The sequence below is a fragment of the Solea solea genome, chromosome 19, assembly GCF_958295425.1.
Source record: "Solea solea chromosome 19, fSolSol10.1, whole genome shotgun sequence".
Taxonomy (NCBI): Eukaryota; Metazoa; Chordata; class Actinopteri; order Pleuronectiformes; family Soleidae; genus Solea; species Solea solea.
This window is the reverse complement of record NC_081152.1, coordinates 14,145,441-14,160,668: the sequence shown is the minus strand read 5'-3', so window position 1 is coordinate 14,160,668 and position 15,228 is coordinate 14,145,441. Positions and strand designations below refer to the sequence as shown.

The window sequence follows — 15,228 nt, the reverse complement described above, 5'->3', positions numbered from 1 at the left end:
ATTAAACACACACACACACGCACATGCACACAGTTGGACATTCATGACTTGAGGGGACATTGCATTGACTTATATTAATTTCCTGGAGACTTATTCTAACCTTAACCACAATTACTACTGGCCTAATCCTAACCCTGACCCTGACCCTGACCCTAACCTTACCCTTACCCTAACCCTAACCTTAACCTAACCTTAAAACATATCTTCACCTAAAAATGTAGTTGTTTACGTTGTGGGGACTTGATTTTTGTCCCCACAAGAAAGACAAGTCCCCATAATGTGACTGTGTAAACAGTTTTAGGTCCCCACAACATTAGTAATACCCGCACACGCACACACACAGTGTTATATCAGTCACTGTGCCAAACGCATGCCAGTAAAGTTTAATGACCTTAATTTGCGGTTAGAGTTATGAGTTCCTTCCAGAAAATGCGCTACTTCCGTTGTTTATATTATATACTATTGTATAAACTAATGCTTTTGAAGTTTGATCTAATTGTTTTTTTGTGTTTTAATGAGTTCTTTTATCTGGTTGTCGCGCGCTGCCTCCTCATCCTCCTCCTCCGGCTCCTGCGTTCACTTTGTCACTTACAGTTTAAACGTTCATCTGTTACCGGCGGTCCATGTGTCACGTAACTTGTTAAATCCCCTGTTCACTGATGACTACTGATGATAACTGATTGGCCACTGCACGTGTTTCCTCCTCCTCCTCCAGATAAAAAACCCACGGCAGCTAGACACTTCAGTTCAGAGCACAGGGAAGAAGGAAACAACTCATGAAAACACAACTGACTGTTGAATTAACGTAAGGTAAGAAAACACAAGTCTGCGCAATTTAAAAAAAATATCATTATAATAATAATAATAATTATTATTATTATTGTTATTATTATTATATTGTTATTATTATTAATAATGTTGTTGTTATTATTATTATTATTGTTGTTGTTGTTCAAACATGGCACATTTGTTGTTATTTCATATATGTGTCATTTATGATAAGCATACTTTATTTAATAATATCCATTCGTTATTATTATTAAAATCCTTTTTAAAATGGTTATTTACCATATATACTATATATGTATATATATATATATACATATATAGTATATATGGTAAAGTGCAGGTTGAAGTTTTTTCATGGTCATTTATTTAATTTATATTTGTCATATTTTCACAGTTTTGTTTTCATTTAATTTTTGTTGTTGTTGCTGTGTTTGTTTACCTTTTTGATTCTTGGCTATCGATGTGTTTTCGTTGTTAGTTTTGCTTGTTTGCTCGATTGTTTGTTTGTTTTGTTGACGTAATGCTTACTTTGTGGATCCCAGAAAGAGAAGGTGTTGTCTATCATGGCTAATAGGAATCCAAACAAACAAACATAGAACTTTAACTGCACCCAAATGCCTTAACTTCCCTGGAATAACTTAACCACTGACTTATTTCACATGAAATCCCTTTACAAGCGCAGCTACACAAGAATACACAAAGATATGAATCACACTTTTCCACAGAATCCTGACACAATTCTGTGTGTGTTTTCTTGTATTTCTTACCTCTTCAGGAAAAACACTGACCATGAGGACCAGTAGTCCTCATGGAGACTAAAACCTGGTCTTAATGAGGCAGAATCTCATATTTTAATGAACCGGTTAAGTTTAGGTCCAAGATTTGAATTGCGGTTAGATTAAGGTTAAGATTAGGGTTAGACCCAGTGTTAATTACCAATCCTGGTCCTGGGGACTCGGGGGCCAGAAATGGCCTGCAGGATGAATTTGTGAAAATACCATATTTGTCAGTTCCAGATACCTAATTTGTGCTTTTGTGAATCCACTTTGTGATCTGTATGTTGTAATGCACATGTGTAAATGGTAAACTTAGGCATTATATTGTTGAAATCGCACTTATTTCAGTTGTTCATAATATCTTTTGTAAAAATACTTTAAAAAATACTTAATTAGGGAAAAAAAGTTGTTTATAGGTTATACTGGTCTGGCCCACTTGGATAACCCTCATTGTCTAATGAAGACAGTGGGACACATTCAAAAGATTCCATAAAAACAAAGAAGTTATACCCTAAGCTGGAAACTATACTTAATTTATGACCAATTTATAAAATAAAATCCAAAAATAAATAGCTTTAACGTAGATAACTATGAAGTCTGATGCAGACGTTTGACTTACATTTTGATGATAAACAGTAAAAGCAGCAGTTTTCGTTCCTATTCTCACAGTGTATATAAATAAAACTTCCAATAAATCAAAACCAAAACCAAAGTATTGCCTTGTTTTCTTGCCTTTTTACCCCCCCCCCCCCATGTGATCTCTTGGACCCCAGGTTGGGAACCATGGATCTATAACACGCAGGGCAGTGGGTCTCGAGGACCCTGGGGTCGAGAAACACTGGGTTAGGCATGAACTTGTGGTTTAAAGGCTGCGTATAACGCTTTGTTAAGGCTGTTAAAATGAATGGAGATCAATGCAGTGTCCTAAAGAATAGCTGTGCAAACCTGTGTTTGTCTGTGTGTGTGTGTGTTTGTGTGTGTGTGTGTTTATTTAATGCCGCCACCAGAAATGCTGAACAGGGAAGTCATTTGTTTTACACAGACGAGTCCTGCTTCGATGATTTGCATGAACCAAGCTAACATGATGTGACAATGCTTTTTGTGCCTGAGAAAACTCCCTTTTGTGTTTCCCCCCCACCAGGTCTCAATGAACTGGGCCATTTTTCTAATTGTGCAAGTCATATTTCAGCCATGTCTCTCAGGTGTGTATGACAATACAAATAAAAGCTCAAGGTCAAATAATCCACTGTTAACAATGGACTAAGTTTACTTGTCCCTGCAGACTTGTTCACTGTTGAGGCAGAGCAAAATATGTACGAGTCAGTGTTCGGAGGAGACGTTGTGATGGGCTGCAGCTTTCGGCCTAAAACATCCGGGCGTTCGGGTGACCTGCAGGTGACGTGGCACTGGATTGGACCGAGCTTTAGTCGGGAAGTGTACATTTTGAATAACGGCAAGGGGCACTCGGCGTCTCAGGAGTACCAGGACAGAGCGACACTCCTCACCGAGCAGCTGAGTGAAGGCTGGGCAAAGCTACAGGTCATTACTTTTACATCACATTTGTCGGGGAAGGCGATTAGAGGGTTATTTCCTGTAAAATTTTGCCATTTCACTTTTATCCCCCTTGGGAATAACTGATGTGAGGGTTGAATTTCCCACAGATTGTGTGTCAGGGAGCCACAGCTTAACCCAGAAACGTCACTGGACTCTTTTCCCATGTGAAAGTATCATATTTATTAATGATGAACATGATATCTGTTAACACAGTGTAGAAGGTACGACTATCTGTCATTTGTTGAGATGGTATAATCATGTTATACATAATTTAAAGTGAGTTTGATCACTGATTTGATATTGAGGATATTCAAAATGTACATAATACATATGGATATGAGACTTTAAACCTCACCTTTGGCCATGAGGATATTTAATAACATCTTTTTTTGTCACCTCACAGCTCTCCAAGCTCAAAATCAGAGACTCCGGGAAGTATCAGTGTTTGGTGCGAACAGCGGAGGGAGCCGACTATAAAACCATAATTCTTTCTGTTGTAGGTAAGTGACAGCGACTCTGACTGTAATTCTTTTTAGGGACTTTGTTCTAGGAATGCTCATGGGGGGTAGCCGGAGCATATAGTCATTTCTGGGCAATTACACGTTTCACACATTCTAAAAACGAAAGCATCTAAAATCTGTATTCGCAGCTTCCTCAACATCTTCCACCAATCTTTGCCAAGATTGTGCAACATATGTGAAGTCTTGTTTATAGTTCTAAGAAAACATGTCTCCCCCTGCTTCTCCAGCACCGTATCAAGCAGTGACTAAACACATTGAGAAGGCAGCAGAGGGCGATGACCTGCTGCTGACCTGTCAGTCTGAAGGATACCCTCAGTCGACTGTGGTGTGGAAGGACGGACGCCAGCGCACACTTGTGCCCAACACCACCGCTGCATCGACATCGGACCAACTCTTTAAAGTCACCAGCCAGATACGTGTCAGCTCATCAGACAGAAACAACTACACATGTGTCTTCACAAAAGATGGCCACTCTGCAACATTTCACCTTCCAGGTACATTTTGTTTCCTGTGATTATCCATCCATCCATCCCTCTCTCTTCCCTCATCCCCTTTCACTCCCTTCACCCTTAAAATCCAAAAAAAAAGATAACCAAATCAGCTGAGATGTAAGCAAATAGTAAGCAAATAGTTGTTCGTGGTTGCCAGGTTTTCCAAAGCTGCACTTATACCTGGTGTGACACTGTGTTCATGCACACACATAACTTATAATTACACATCATTTATTTTCATGAACACTTAATATATTTGGTTGAGATGGAAAGCCAGTGTGTGTCTGCTTTAGAGCAGAAACGGAGAATTGTCACATGAGGAGACCATAAAAACATTATAATTTAAATACCAACCAGCAAAGTGAAAGAGTTTCCAGTCCGTTGTCAACTTCTTCCCCTTTGTCAGCCATCTAAATTTAAACACAACTCCACTGCAGAGTTTTGTTTTACTTCTCCTCTGGTCGAGACATTTTTGAGAGGCGTACCAAGACTCTTTAGGTTCCGGATCAATCAGCATTTCTTACGCATAGCAGATAACTGCTCTGCTTTCTCTGCTGGCATCCCGTGTGTGTGAGTGAGTGGAAATATTGGGTGTGGGTAACAATCACCGATTAATCACGCATCGGACCGTATAGTGTGCGCACAAAAATCGTGAGCTTTTGGCTTTTCATCGCAAGTTGGACCCAGATGTCCTTTTTAATTGCAATTGTGAATACACGAGACAGAGAAGGCACGGTGGCAGCAACACTCACGCACTGCCGTAGCAGACAGGAACCAGTAGGATTAAGGCCATTCTCGTCATCAGGGAAAGAAGGTCATGAGGTAGTGAATCCAAGGCAGGAAGTTCAGGAACAGGCAGAGTTGGCAACAGAAGATCAGTATAGGAGTGCTGGGATGTCTTGCATAGGGGTGGCGAATAAAAATCTAGAAGTGAGTGAGTGAATGAGTGAGTGTGAAGCAGGAGACTTTATACTTAGTTGATTAGAGATGTAAGCCAGCTGAGTGAACCAGGTGAGGTGGGTGTGCCTGACAGTGGACAGTTCGTGAGTGAAATGGCTTAAACTGGACAGAATGATTATGACCCGAATGAAAATGATTTGGTGCGAACATGTTTCCTTAATCTTCATGGTCGTTCTATGGCTTAAAATGATACATTTCCTACATATAGCTGCATGTGTCACAATTTTCAAAGAACACATTTCCAAACTGTTTTCAAAAAATTAGCAGAGGTGACCTAATTTGAACTGTCAGTAAAAAGCAACCGGGGGGAAACATTATGACACATGCAAATATGTCATCACATGCTTACTTATCACACTTTGTCTCTCTATTGCCACAGCCCACATGTTTCGATGTAGAAAGGGAAGCCTACTCTCAAGAGAGGCCCACTCTCAGTGATGAGGGTTCATCCTGTTTCTCAGTGAAACTGTAGGTAGTGTTGGAGGTTTGAGTGTAGGAGTGTTGCTGCTGCTGCTGCTGCTGCTGCTGCATCATCACATGAATGTGCTGTTGTAAGTGTTTGTGCATTTGCTTTTCCCCTCAGCTGCAGTGTGTTTGTGCTTTGTGAGCACAAACTTATCAGCCCGTCAGACGTTATTGTGCATAAAAAGGCAAGCTTATTGTTGAGTTTTTGTGGAACAAATGTGAAACTGACAAACAAGAAACAAAAACAAAAAGCCCTCGCTGCGAACATGACTAGTAAATAAACTATTCAGTCGTATGACAGCTGCAAAGAAAAGTCTGACCTATTAGGAATTTTACAGTGGTTAATATTTGGTTATTTCCACTGTGGCCAAACATGTTGCAACAGTTGTGATTACTCACTTCACTTCATTAGGCACATTTTCAATCCTTCTTCTGCTCTTTTCACAGATGAAATACCAATTCAACAGGAAAGAAACGACGCTGTCCCTGTTATACTGATCATCGGAGTCGTACTGGTTGCCATCGCTGTCATGGTGGCTGTGTGTCAACGGCGGCGAAAAGGTAAACACTCACTCAGTCATTTATCCTCTCGACAGCAAAAATGGGTAGCAGCTGTAGAAGAGCTGGGAGAGAGAGAGAGAGAGAGAGAGAGAAAAAACCTAAATCTTAAAATCAAATTTCAACATCCTGCGTAAATGAAAGTGTGAGTTGGGAGCTGGCGCACGAGACGTCATAATTCAAACAAGCTAAATATAAAAGTGACACAGTGACAAATGGCAGTAATACAAATGTCACTGCACACAACGCAACACAAACAAACAGATGCATGTGCAAGGGATTAATAAAATTATAAGATGATTATTGAGGACACCGATGGTGTCATGAATGGCTGACAAGAACGCAGGATCTGATTACAGACCTCAGGGTGGGGTTACTCAGAAATCCCTCATGATAATGCAGTATAATAAAGACAGATAATCCAGTCAGAGTACTTCATTTCCTTATTGTAATTTGAGACAGTGGTTTGTTTTTAACTGTCATAAAAATTCTGTTTCAATCAACACAAAGCAGCTCTAAATTCATTAGTCATCATATAAAATGTACTCTATAGCAGCGTGATCTCCCTTATAGATTGTGAAACATGTTTTTGTTTACTGACCTCACACACAAGAGGAAGTGTTTGAGAAATGTCCGTGGTGTTTACACGACATGACTGTGTGTCATTTGGATTTTGAGGGAATTTCACGAGCATGTGATGGCATGTTGTGACCATGACGTTGCTTATTTGGACCCGAGTCAGAACTAGAACAGGTGGAAACACCCAGTCAAATTGATCTGTTTTTCAGGGGAATTTCATTAAAGCTACTCTTTTGAATGCATGGGTAATTTTTCAGCGCGAACACATGTGTGTCATGTGTGTGTGTAAACCCAGTCAAACAAACACCTCTGGCATTTTCAGCGAAAGGCTTATCACACATTTCGCTGTACATGAGAAGCATGATAAGAGGTTTCACTTCAGTTCTATTCGTGTGAGAGAGAGCTGAACACTCGTATGCTGTGGCACAAATTAAGGGTTGTGGTAGGCAGACACACACCACAAGTAATAATAATAAAAAAAAAAAACGTAATTAGGAGAAGACTTATGCAAACAAAACTCAAGGAAACGGAGCAGAAGTTCCACTTTTAAACAGACTGACTTACAGTAAGGGGAGGTACTAAAAACACTCAATGGCCAGATAACAGATAACATACACATGAACCACCAGAGGGGGGAGCAGGTAATCACAGAGGCAGGAATTGTACATGAGCAGGAACAACATGACACAAAGGTCATTTACATTATCACAATCTGACAATGTTTACATTTTTTTCTAGGATCCAACGCTTCCAGTACCAGGAACATTGTAGTTGATGCCAGAGGCAGATGCTTTCCTGCTTTTACCTGTGAGTGCAAACAATGCTGGTGCTTGTGTCAGAGATTCTTATACTCCCAGTTAACTTTATCTGAGCATGGTGTGCTGTCAAAGCTCAGGACATTAAGATTTCTACATATCTACATAGTGTGACAAAGGTCTGAATACTCCACCTTTTTTAATTGGATTATTGCGTCCCTGAGTATGACCTCCCTCTGGTTAGTATCAGAAAACGAATGCTGTTCAGGAAGCAGCATCTTCATAAAGGTGTTGGCTTTAAATAAATACACAAACATGTTGTTGCCAAAGCATTTCATGGTTAATTTCTTCTCACATGATCATGTAAACATTGTTTTTCTCAATCTTTCAATCAGGTCTACAAATAAATACAGAAGATGAGGAAGAGAGAACGATTTTTAATGAACGTAAGTGACTGTTTTGTTTGTCTTTTGTCGTTGGGTTTTTGAATAATCATATATGGTAGTATAGCCTCAATAAAAACGTGCATTTCTTTCTTTTAATTTGCCCTTTTTGACATTATTACTGTGGTAATGCACAGGAGTTACTGATCACAGTAACAAAAGCTCATCTGGACACTGTGACTGTGAGGAAGCTAAATGGAACTCAGTTAGTCATTAGTGATATTTTATACCTGACGTTTTTTTGACTGTGACCTGTGAAAATGGCTGCTGTCCAAAGGTTCCATTATTTGGAAACTTGAGGACCTTGGCGTGTGTGGTTACTTCAGAGAGAAGCCACGCTGTGGATTCTTTTGTGTGTCATATAACAAGGAGACACAGAGTGTCAGACCACGCTTCCTTCTGTGGAAATGCACATCGCACGCACACACAAAGATTGGACGTCAATATCGGCCCACAAACGTTTCCTCCCCACTGCTTTGTTATTTAATCAGTCTTTTTAATCAAGTCTGCTTTGCTTTCTGTAGATTGTATGGAGGAAAATCTGGGGGTGCTTCTGAAAGCCCGCTACTCTGAGGTGAAGCACCAGTGGCCAACATTCAGTCTGGAGGAGCTGCCACACACGCTCCAAAACAAGTGAGTCACATTCTTAAGAATTTCACATGTGCTTACTTAGCCCTTAAGAGTTCTAGCAGAAAATGTCACCTTCTTAAACTGCTGTAAAAACATTATATATTCATATTTTTTTTTCCATTTTAAATGAGTCAGTTTTTTAAAGCTACATCAGCCTGAAATATAAATATCAGTCAGTCAGTCAGTCAGTCATCATCTACCGCTTTATCCTCTGCCAGAGGGTCGCGGGAAATATACATATCAAATATTAATAATATATTTTTTTCTAATTCTATTCTAACCCTTTAAAATAGGGTTAGTATGTTTACACAACAAAAAAACACAACAAATATTATTAATATTTGATATGTATATTTCAGGATGAAGTAGTTTTAAATGATTGACTTTTTTTTAAGTGGAATAAAAGATATTACTATATAATGTTTTTACAGCTGTTTTTGGGAAGGTGACATTTTCTGCCGCCAGGAACAAATTAGTAAGTTCGTGCGTAGCTTAGCCATATTTAGGCTAATTTAAGGAAGTGAGATGACAGTTGTAAAGTTTACCAAAAATTAATATCCTCTGGAAAATTTGAGCTATATTCATTCAACACAGCCAAAATCGCTTAATAGTAAATAACGGAATGGCAGGAAATGTCCCTATAGGAACTCAAACTTAAAGAAATGAATATGCAGTAACAGCAACAATTTCATGCCACCATATTTGAGTATATAAGTCAGTCTACTTTTGGTTTTGGGAACAGAAATGTTCTATGCATAATAGGCTGTAAAGTTTACAGTATTTTTCTTCTTTTTTTTTCAGTGAAGGCCAGTCTGTCAATCTTCAAGCTTTACTCCCAGAAGCTGGAGAGGTACGTTTTCTTGAGGGACCCCCAGGAAGTGGGAAGACAACTGTAGCCTACATCCTGGTCTCCTCTTGGACTGAAGGAGCCACGGACATCCTCGATCTCAGCAGCCTTCGACTTCTCATATATGTGGACTGCAGCGCAGTGAAGGGCGACTTGTTTCAGGAAATAATGACTCTAGTGTCTCTTGGGAAACAGACAGAGGATGAACTGAGGATGGCGTTGACCAAGTCCAAGGAGGCGCTGCTGTTGTTGGACGGCTACAAGGAAGGGAACCAAATGTTTGACGAGTCCCTGAAGAGGTTTCTGAGTGAAAGAGGGGGATGCAGGGTGTTGATCACGGCCTCCCCGGGTTCTTGCCCTGCTCTCAGGGAGGCGTTCAGGACTGGAGTGGTTCTGAAACTACAAACACAAACTGTAAATTACAAACGTTAGTGACCGGCAAACTTTTGAGGCACTCGTTATATATTTTAAAACCATACGTGTGATGTTTTATTGAATGTTGTTTTTCCATAATAAGCCCAAATATGCTGCAGAATGTACAAATTTCAAAGTGAAGATACTGTTCATAAAAAAGATTCAATAAATGTTTGTTTAGCATTCTTTACTTGAAAGTCCTGATTGTGTTTAAACAGTTAAAATGTGAGCACTTTTAGCTGCACTTGTTCCATTCAATTCACTCCAGTTCAGTCTATTGATGATTGCAGTTGTTTCATTTTCATTATTGGGGTTGTTAGACTGTAAGCACAACCAGCGACTCTTTCGGCTGTAAGTGAAAAAAAAAGGGGGAAGTGACTCAGAATTCCTGGCAAGAGACTTTGCTGATTCCAGTAACATTTGATTGTCATTTTAGTTTATTCTCTGCTTATTTGTTTGCCCATTACTGCTTATCAGTTCAAAAATCAGACAGCATATCCTGTTGAGTTATTCTCCTCAGTAACAACTGCATTATTATATACGTGAGAGAGGAAACATCTTGACTGTGGGTGCTGTACACTGTAGTCATCAATAACTGGCATGTTGTCATTCCCCTTTCTTATTCTTTAAAACCACTGTGTTTTTCCAGGGTGTATTCCACCTCTCACTCAACCCATCAACACAGACACTTTTATTTGGAAATTCTTTTATTTTGAAATATCTGTCATTGGAATTTTGTGATATAATTTTGAGCTCATATTGCCGCCGCCCATCCTCCTATACTGAATAGTTTGCTTTTTTGGCAAGACTTGATGCTCAGTGGCCCCCAAAGGTCCTTTGAGTTTAAGAGCCCTGCTTTAAAAGATGAACAAAATACATAATGGGTGAAAGGAATTACCTTTGTGCCTGAGAAAAGCTGCCTGTAACTCAATTACAGCTAACAAGCCACGATATATACATACTTTTAAGATATTAATATATTTATTATCGCAGTAGTTGCTGCTGTAGGTGATCCTGAAGTTGACGTTCTTACCACATTCTACTCGACCTTACACCTGAAAAGGAAATTAAACTTTTTTCACTCGCTGGTTTCACTCTATCACTTTGCAGAACAGAAACCTCCGGCAGAAAGTTTTTTTTGAACTCTTATCATCAGCATCATCAGACTGTGAAATCAGCTCAGAGAATTTTACAGGACAGAGACTTCACTGTCCAAGCTGCAGGACACAGAAGAGGAAACAAACAACCTTCGCCCCATTTGGATTTCCAATCCAAATGTATTTCTATAGCACATGTAAAAATGACCGAGTTGACCAAAGTGCTGTACATTGTATACATTTGTAAAACAGACAGGATATGAAACATTGTAAACTATAATCAATAAAGCATATAAAAGTGGGTTTTTAGTCTAGATTTAAAAACAGGCAGTGTGGGAGCAAGTTTAATGTTGTGCGGCAGTTCATTCCACAATTTAGGAGCTACTAGAGCAAATTTGAATAGAATAACACTACCACACGACATAAAAAAACATAGCTATTGTCTTTACAGCAATTACACTGACAGCACTGTTAAATGATGTGTTTTTTTGTAATTTGGCACAATGCAAATTAAATTGATACGATTACATTTGAAGTCTTTTAGGGGTATTTTAGTATGAATGAATGACGCTGACAAAGTACAGGATCCAATCCAGAAGACAGTTAGAATGAAGTCAGTTGAGGTAAAATGTGGAGTGTGAACATGTAACAAACAAAAGAAGACAAGCAAGACTGGTTTAAAGTTTGGCCACAGCATCACTGTCGCTAAACTGAATGACTGCTGGCTGAACCGGTTCTTTTTAAACTGGCGAGGAAATCATGTTTGTTTGTTAATAGTTCTGGCGGGAGATGCAGGAAACCTGGAAGACACACCCAGACTTTACCTGGAACTTCAACTCTGACGGTCACTATCCATTCAGAGTTTTGTTTTTCGTCGTGTTCTGATATTATTTTGCATTTATGGGTGTCTCTTTTTGTAGCACTTCTGTATCTCGCTCTTGTCTCGGGTTTTACGCCACAGTGATTGCAGGCCACGCCCTAATTAGTCCCAGCTGTTCCTCGTTAACCCTCATTATAACTCATCATTATTGTGCTCTTCAGAGCTTTTTGACTTTGCACTCAGACTCTTTGTTTCATTATATTTGGATTTTTGCTGTAAAAAAAAAAGAGCTATATAAAAACCAAAAACATATTCTCAATAAATACATGTTTATGTATATATATATATATATATATATATATATATATATATATATATATATATATATATATATATATATATATATATATATACATATATATGTATATATATTCATTTATCAAACGTATATCTTTTGAAAAAGTCTAATTCACCTCTAAACAATATTAGGTTTTGAGGCTTTGTTTACATTGTTGTTGTTTACTCTGACATTTTCAGCTTCTGCTCAGCAAAGTTGATGAATACTCTTATTAATGTGCGATGGTGAATGCACCGTCTGTCCTTCTAGTTTATGTTGGCGCAACGAAGTTGAAAGTTTCTCACAGCTCTTTCCAGAGCATGATCTGATCAGTGAGAAATATGTGCGCAAGAAAAAGTTTGTATATGTCACAAAGGAGTCAGCTAATGAAATGGCCCAATTATGATGTAATCCTTAATACATTTAGTACGTGTTGATGTTCTTGGGGTTTTTCTTTGACTGAGGTCAAGTTCCTCTTGGCCCTTTCCAGACAAAGTGTCACCAAAACTTCTAATGTAATGGCTTTTTTTTGGGTGAGGGCTTAGTGTTACCTCAAGGGTTCTGTTTTCATACATAATTTATTATTACATCAGAACAGTTTTATGAGAAGTTTGTCTATTGTAGATAATATTGTTTACATACACCCCCCCCCCCCACACACACACACATTCAACCATGATTACCTTGAGATGTTTTGTTAATTATTCCTTTTTAAAAAAGCAATTCATTTTAGGAGGACAACTGTGTGGCTACATCACTACGTCACTAGATGGTGCCAACTTCCTTTTAATGCAGAGTCATAGGGTGACGCTGGAGTCAGGAGATGCATAAGGTTTCATTCAAAAAACACATTATGTTAAAATTTGATGGTTTGATAATACATTAGGAAATAATTATTTTCCTTTCTTCGGAAATGAATGTATATTCTATATTATATATTACATTATAGTAAGATGTTTATTTATTGATCCAATCTCCAAAAAATGCCTAATTGTATTAAAAGAAAATACTGCCTTCTTTAACTCAACTCCATGACACAGCTGTTGCACACAATACATACACTGAAAATGTGAGTGATTTCACCTGAAAAGTGTGTTTCTCCGACGTGTGCGGTCTGAACTTCCATCCCTCAGACCCAAGAGATGTTTCCTCATTTGGTAATTAATATTCCAGGGGAGATCAGAGCATCGGGAAGCAATTATTCAATAAAGTGTGGATGTAAATGCGCAACATGTTCGCACGTGTGTGTCTACCTCGGAACCGAGTCCTGCCTGATTCAAACAAAGGTAATAAAAGAAAAATCATCATGAATCTGTCATGACTTTAATTCCAGGTTGGGGTGACATTGGACTAAAAGACACACGCACACACAAGCAGAGAGAATGAGAGGTGAATGTTATAGACAACGAAAATGAAAGTGTAGTGCAATGAAAACATGAGGTATTTAAAATACAGCCTTATGTTAAAGGTGCAGAACATATAATATGACATGACTGGCAACATATGGCATCAAATGATCAATTATTTGACATTACAAATGAAAGAAAGAATACAAGCAAACACAATATCATACATTACATTCATAAGAGCACTTTAAAATTAAGTTAATTAGTAATAAAACAACAACAGTAGATTCAATAGAAGTGTTACCTTTGAAAGGACTTTGATACACGAAATCTGGCAACAAAATAAAAACATTTTATAAATATCGTACACGCTTTTATAGGTGACTAAGCCAACAGGTGATTTACATGAACTCAGTGTTGTAATGTCACAAAGTACACATTTTCAAAAATTCACATATCTGTACTTCACTTTGTTATTTCTATTTCTACTCCACTACATTTCCTCTAACTATCTTTGTTACTCGTTACTACCAAATAAAATCAGAAGAAGAAGAGTTGGTATCATGGTCTGTATTTATACAGTTTTTCTAGTCTTGATGATTTGAGCTGCTTTACACTATAGTTTTGACCCATTCATATGCTTCAACATGGGGTTAAGGGTCTTGCTCAAGGACACATATGGACGAGCAGAGCCAGGAATTGAACCCACAACCTGACCTACCATGGCTCATCAATTTTTGAATACTTTTACTTCTAAAACAGAAAATGACTTTAAGCGCAGTAAATGTCATATACTTTAAGACTTTTACTTGGTAAAGATACTTGTACTTTTACTCAAGTGTACTTGTAAGGTACTTCATGCAAGACTACATAACATAATGAGTGAAAGTAGTTTTGCATGTGGGAAAACAAAAGTCATTTGTTGGCACGGGAGTGTTGAGGTTATACTTTTGTCCTTCTCTTAAAGTCAGACACTTCACCTGCACATACTCACTTATGTTAAACTCTTCAGCTGGAACCAGAAAAAATAAAATAAAAAAATAAAAAAGCAAAACTCATACTGGATATATACAGTAGACGTGTGTGTGTGTGTTTTGGCTCGCATGTGTTTTTCCAACTTGCGGGTCACACAGACGGGGCAAGGTGGTCAACACTCAGCGACGACGTGTCGAATTAAGACAAAACCATGCCTTGCTCCTCAGTTGTGGGGTCCACTTTGGAGTTTTAACACACCACTCCACTCCGGCCTGTGTATCTGTAACTCGGTCTGTTTGGTAATTGGGATCAGATGAATGGCAGCAAAAGCGAGGCAGCCGAGGTTCTCCGGGACCCACAGTAACCTGGAAGCATTTATTTTATGGAAAAGATGTTTAGTTAAAGTGCAGCGCTGCAGCCCAGCCCCTCTAATGACTCTCCAGTTCTTTTGCCCAGGCGTAGAGACAAAGCTCTGTGATGGATATGACTGGTGAAACAGGGACACGCACACACACACACACACACACCCATCACTGTGCACTGTGATGGATATGACTGGTGAAACAGGGACACGCACACACACACACACACACACACACACACACACCCATCACTGTGCACTGTGATGGATATGACTGGTGAAAGCTCTGAACACCGTTTCCTGAGTCCTTCACTTCCTTCCTCGCAGGCCCGGGTCAGCCAAAGCTGAGCCGGGTTTCACCAGACTCAGACCGGATTGGATTGCAGATTAACAGGCTTCCTGTCCAATCCGCTGGCCACGTTCATCTGCTTTTTTCCAAAAACGGTCACTCGTATTTATGAGCGAGCGGTGACACCGTCGAGGATGAATTACTCTCCTCAGGATGGATGA

General features: G+C 39.0%; 1 protein-coding gene across 1 annotated transcript; it reads left to right on the top strand.

The window, feature by feature from the left end:
- The first annotated feature begins 707 nt into the window (after positions 1-707).
- Positions 708-9,968, top strand: si:ch211-241b2.5 (uncharacterized). Its single transcript, XM_058618055.1, has 10 exons — positions 708-810; positions 2,707-2,767; positions 2,848-3,104; positions 3,523-3,619; positions 3,868-4,134; positions 6,004-6,117; positions 7,432-7,500; positions 7,844-7,894; positions 8,383-8,524; positions 9,323-9,968. Exons 2-10 carry the CDS (start codon positions 2,713-2,715, stop codon positions 9,798-9,800), a joined length of 1,530 nt encoding a protein of 509 aa, XP_058474038.1. The 5' UTR covers positions 708-810; positions 2,707-2,712; the 3' UTR covers positions 9,801-9,968.
- The last annotated feature ends 5,260 nt before the right edge of the window (positions 9,969-15,228 follow it).

Excerpts from the sequence above, each read along its gene's own strand:
- si:ch211-241b2.5 (XM_058618055.1), top strand. The coding sequence starts at position 2,713 with ATGAACTGGGCCATTTTTCTAATTGTGCAAGTCATATTTCAGCCATGT. Across the intron at positions 3,620-3,867 it reads CATAATTCTTTCTGTTGTAG|CACCGTATCAAGCAGTGACT; the intron begins GTAAGTGACAGC and ends CTGCTTCTCCAG. Across the intron at positions 8,525-9,322 it reads CCACACACGCTCCAAAACAA|TGAAGGCCAGTCTGTCAATC; the intron begins GTGAGTCACATT and ends TTTTTTTTTCAG.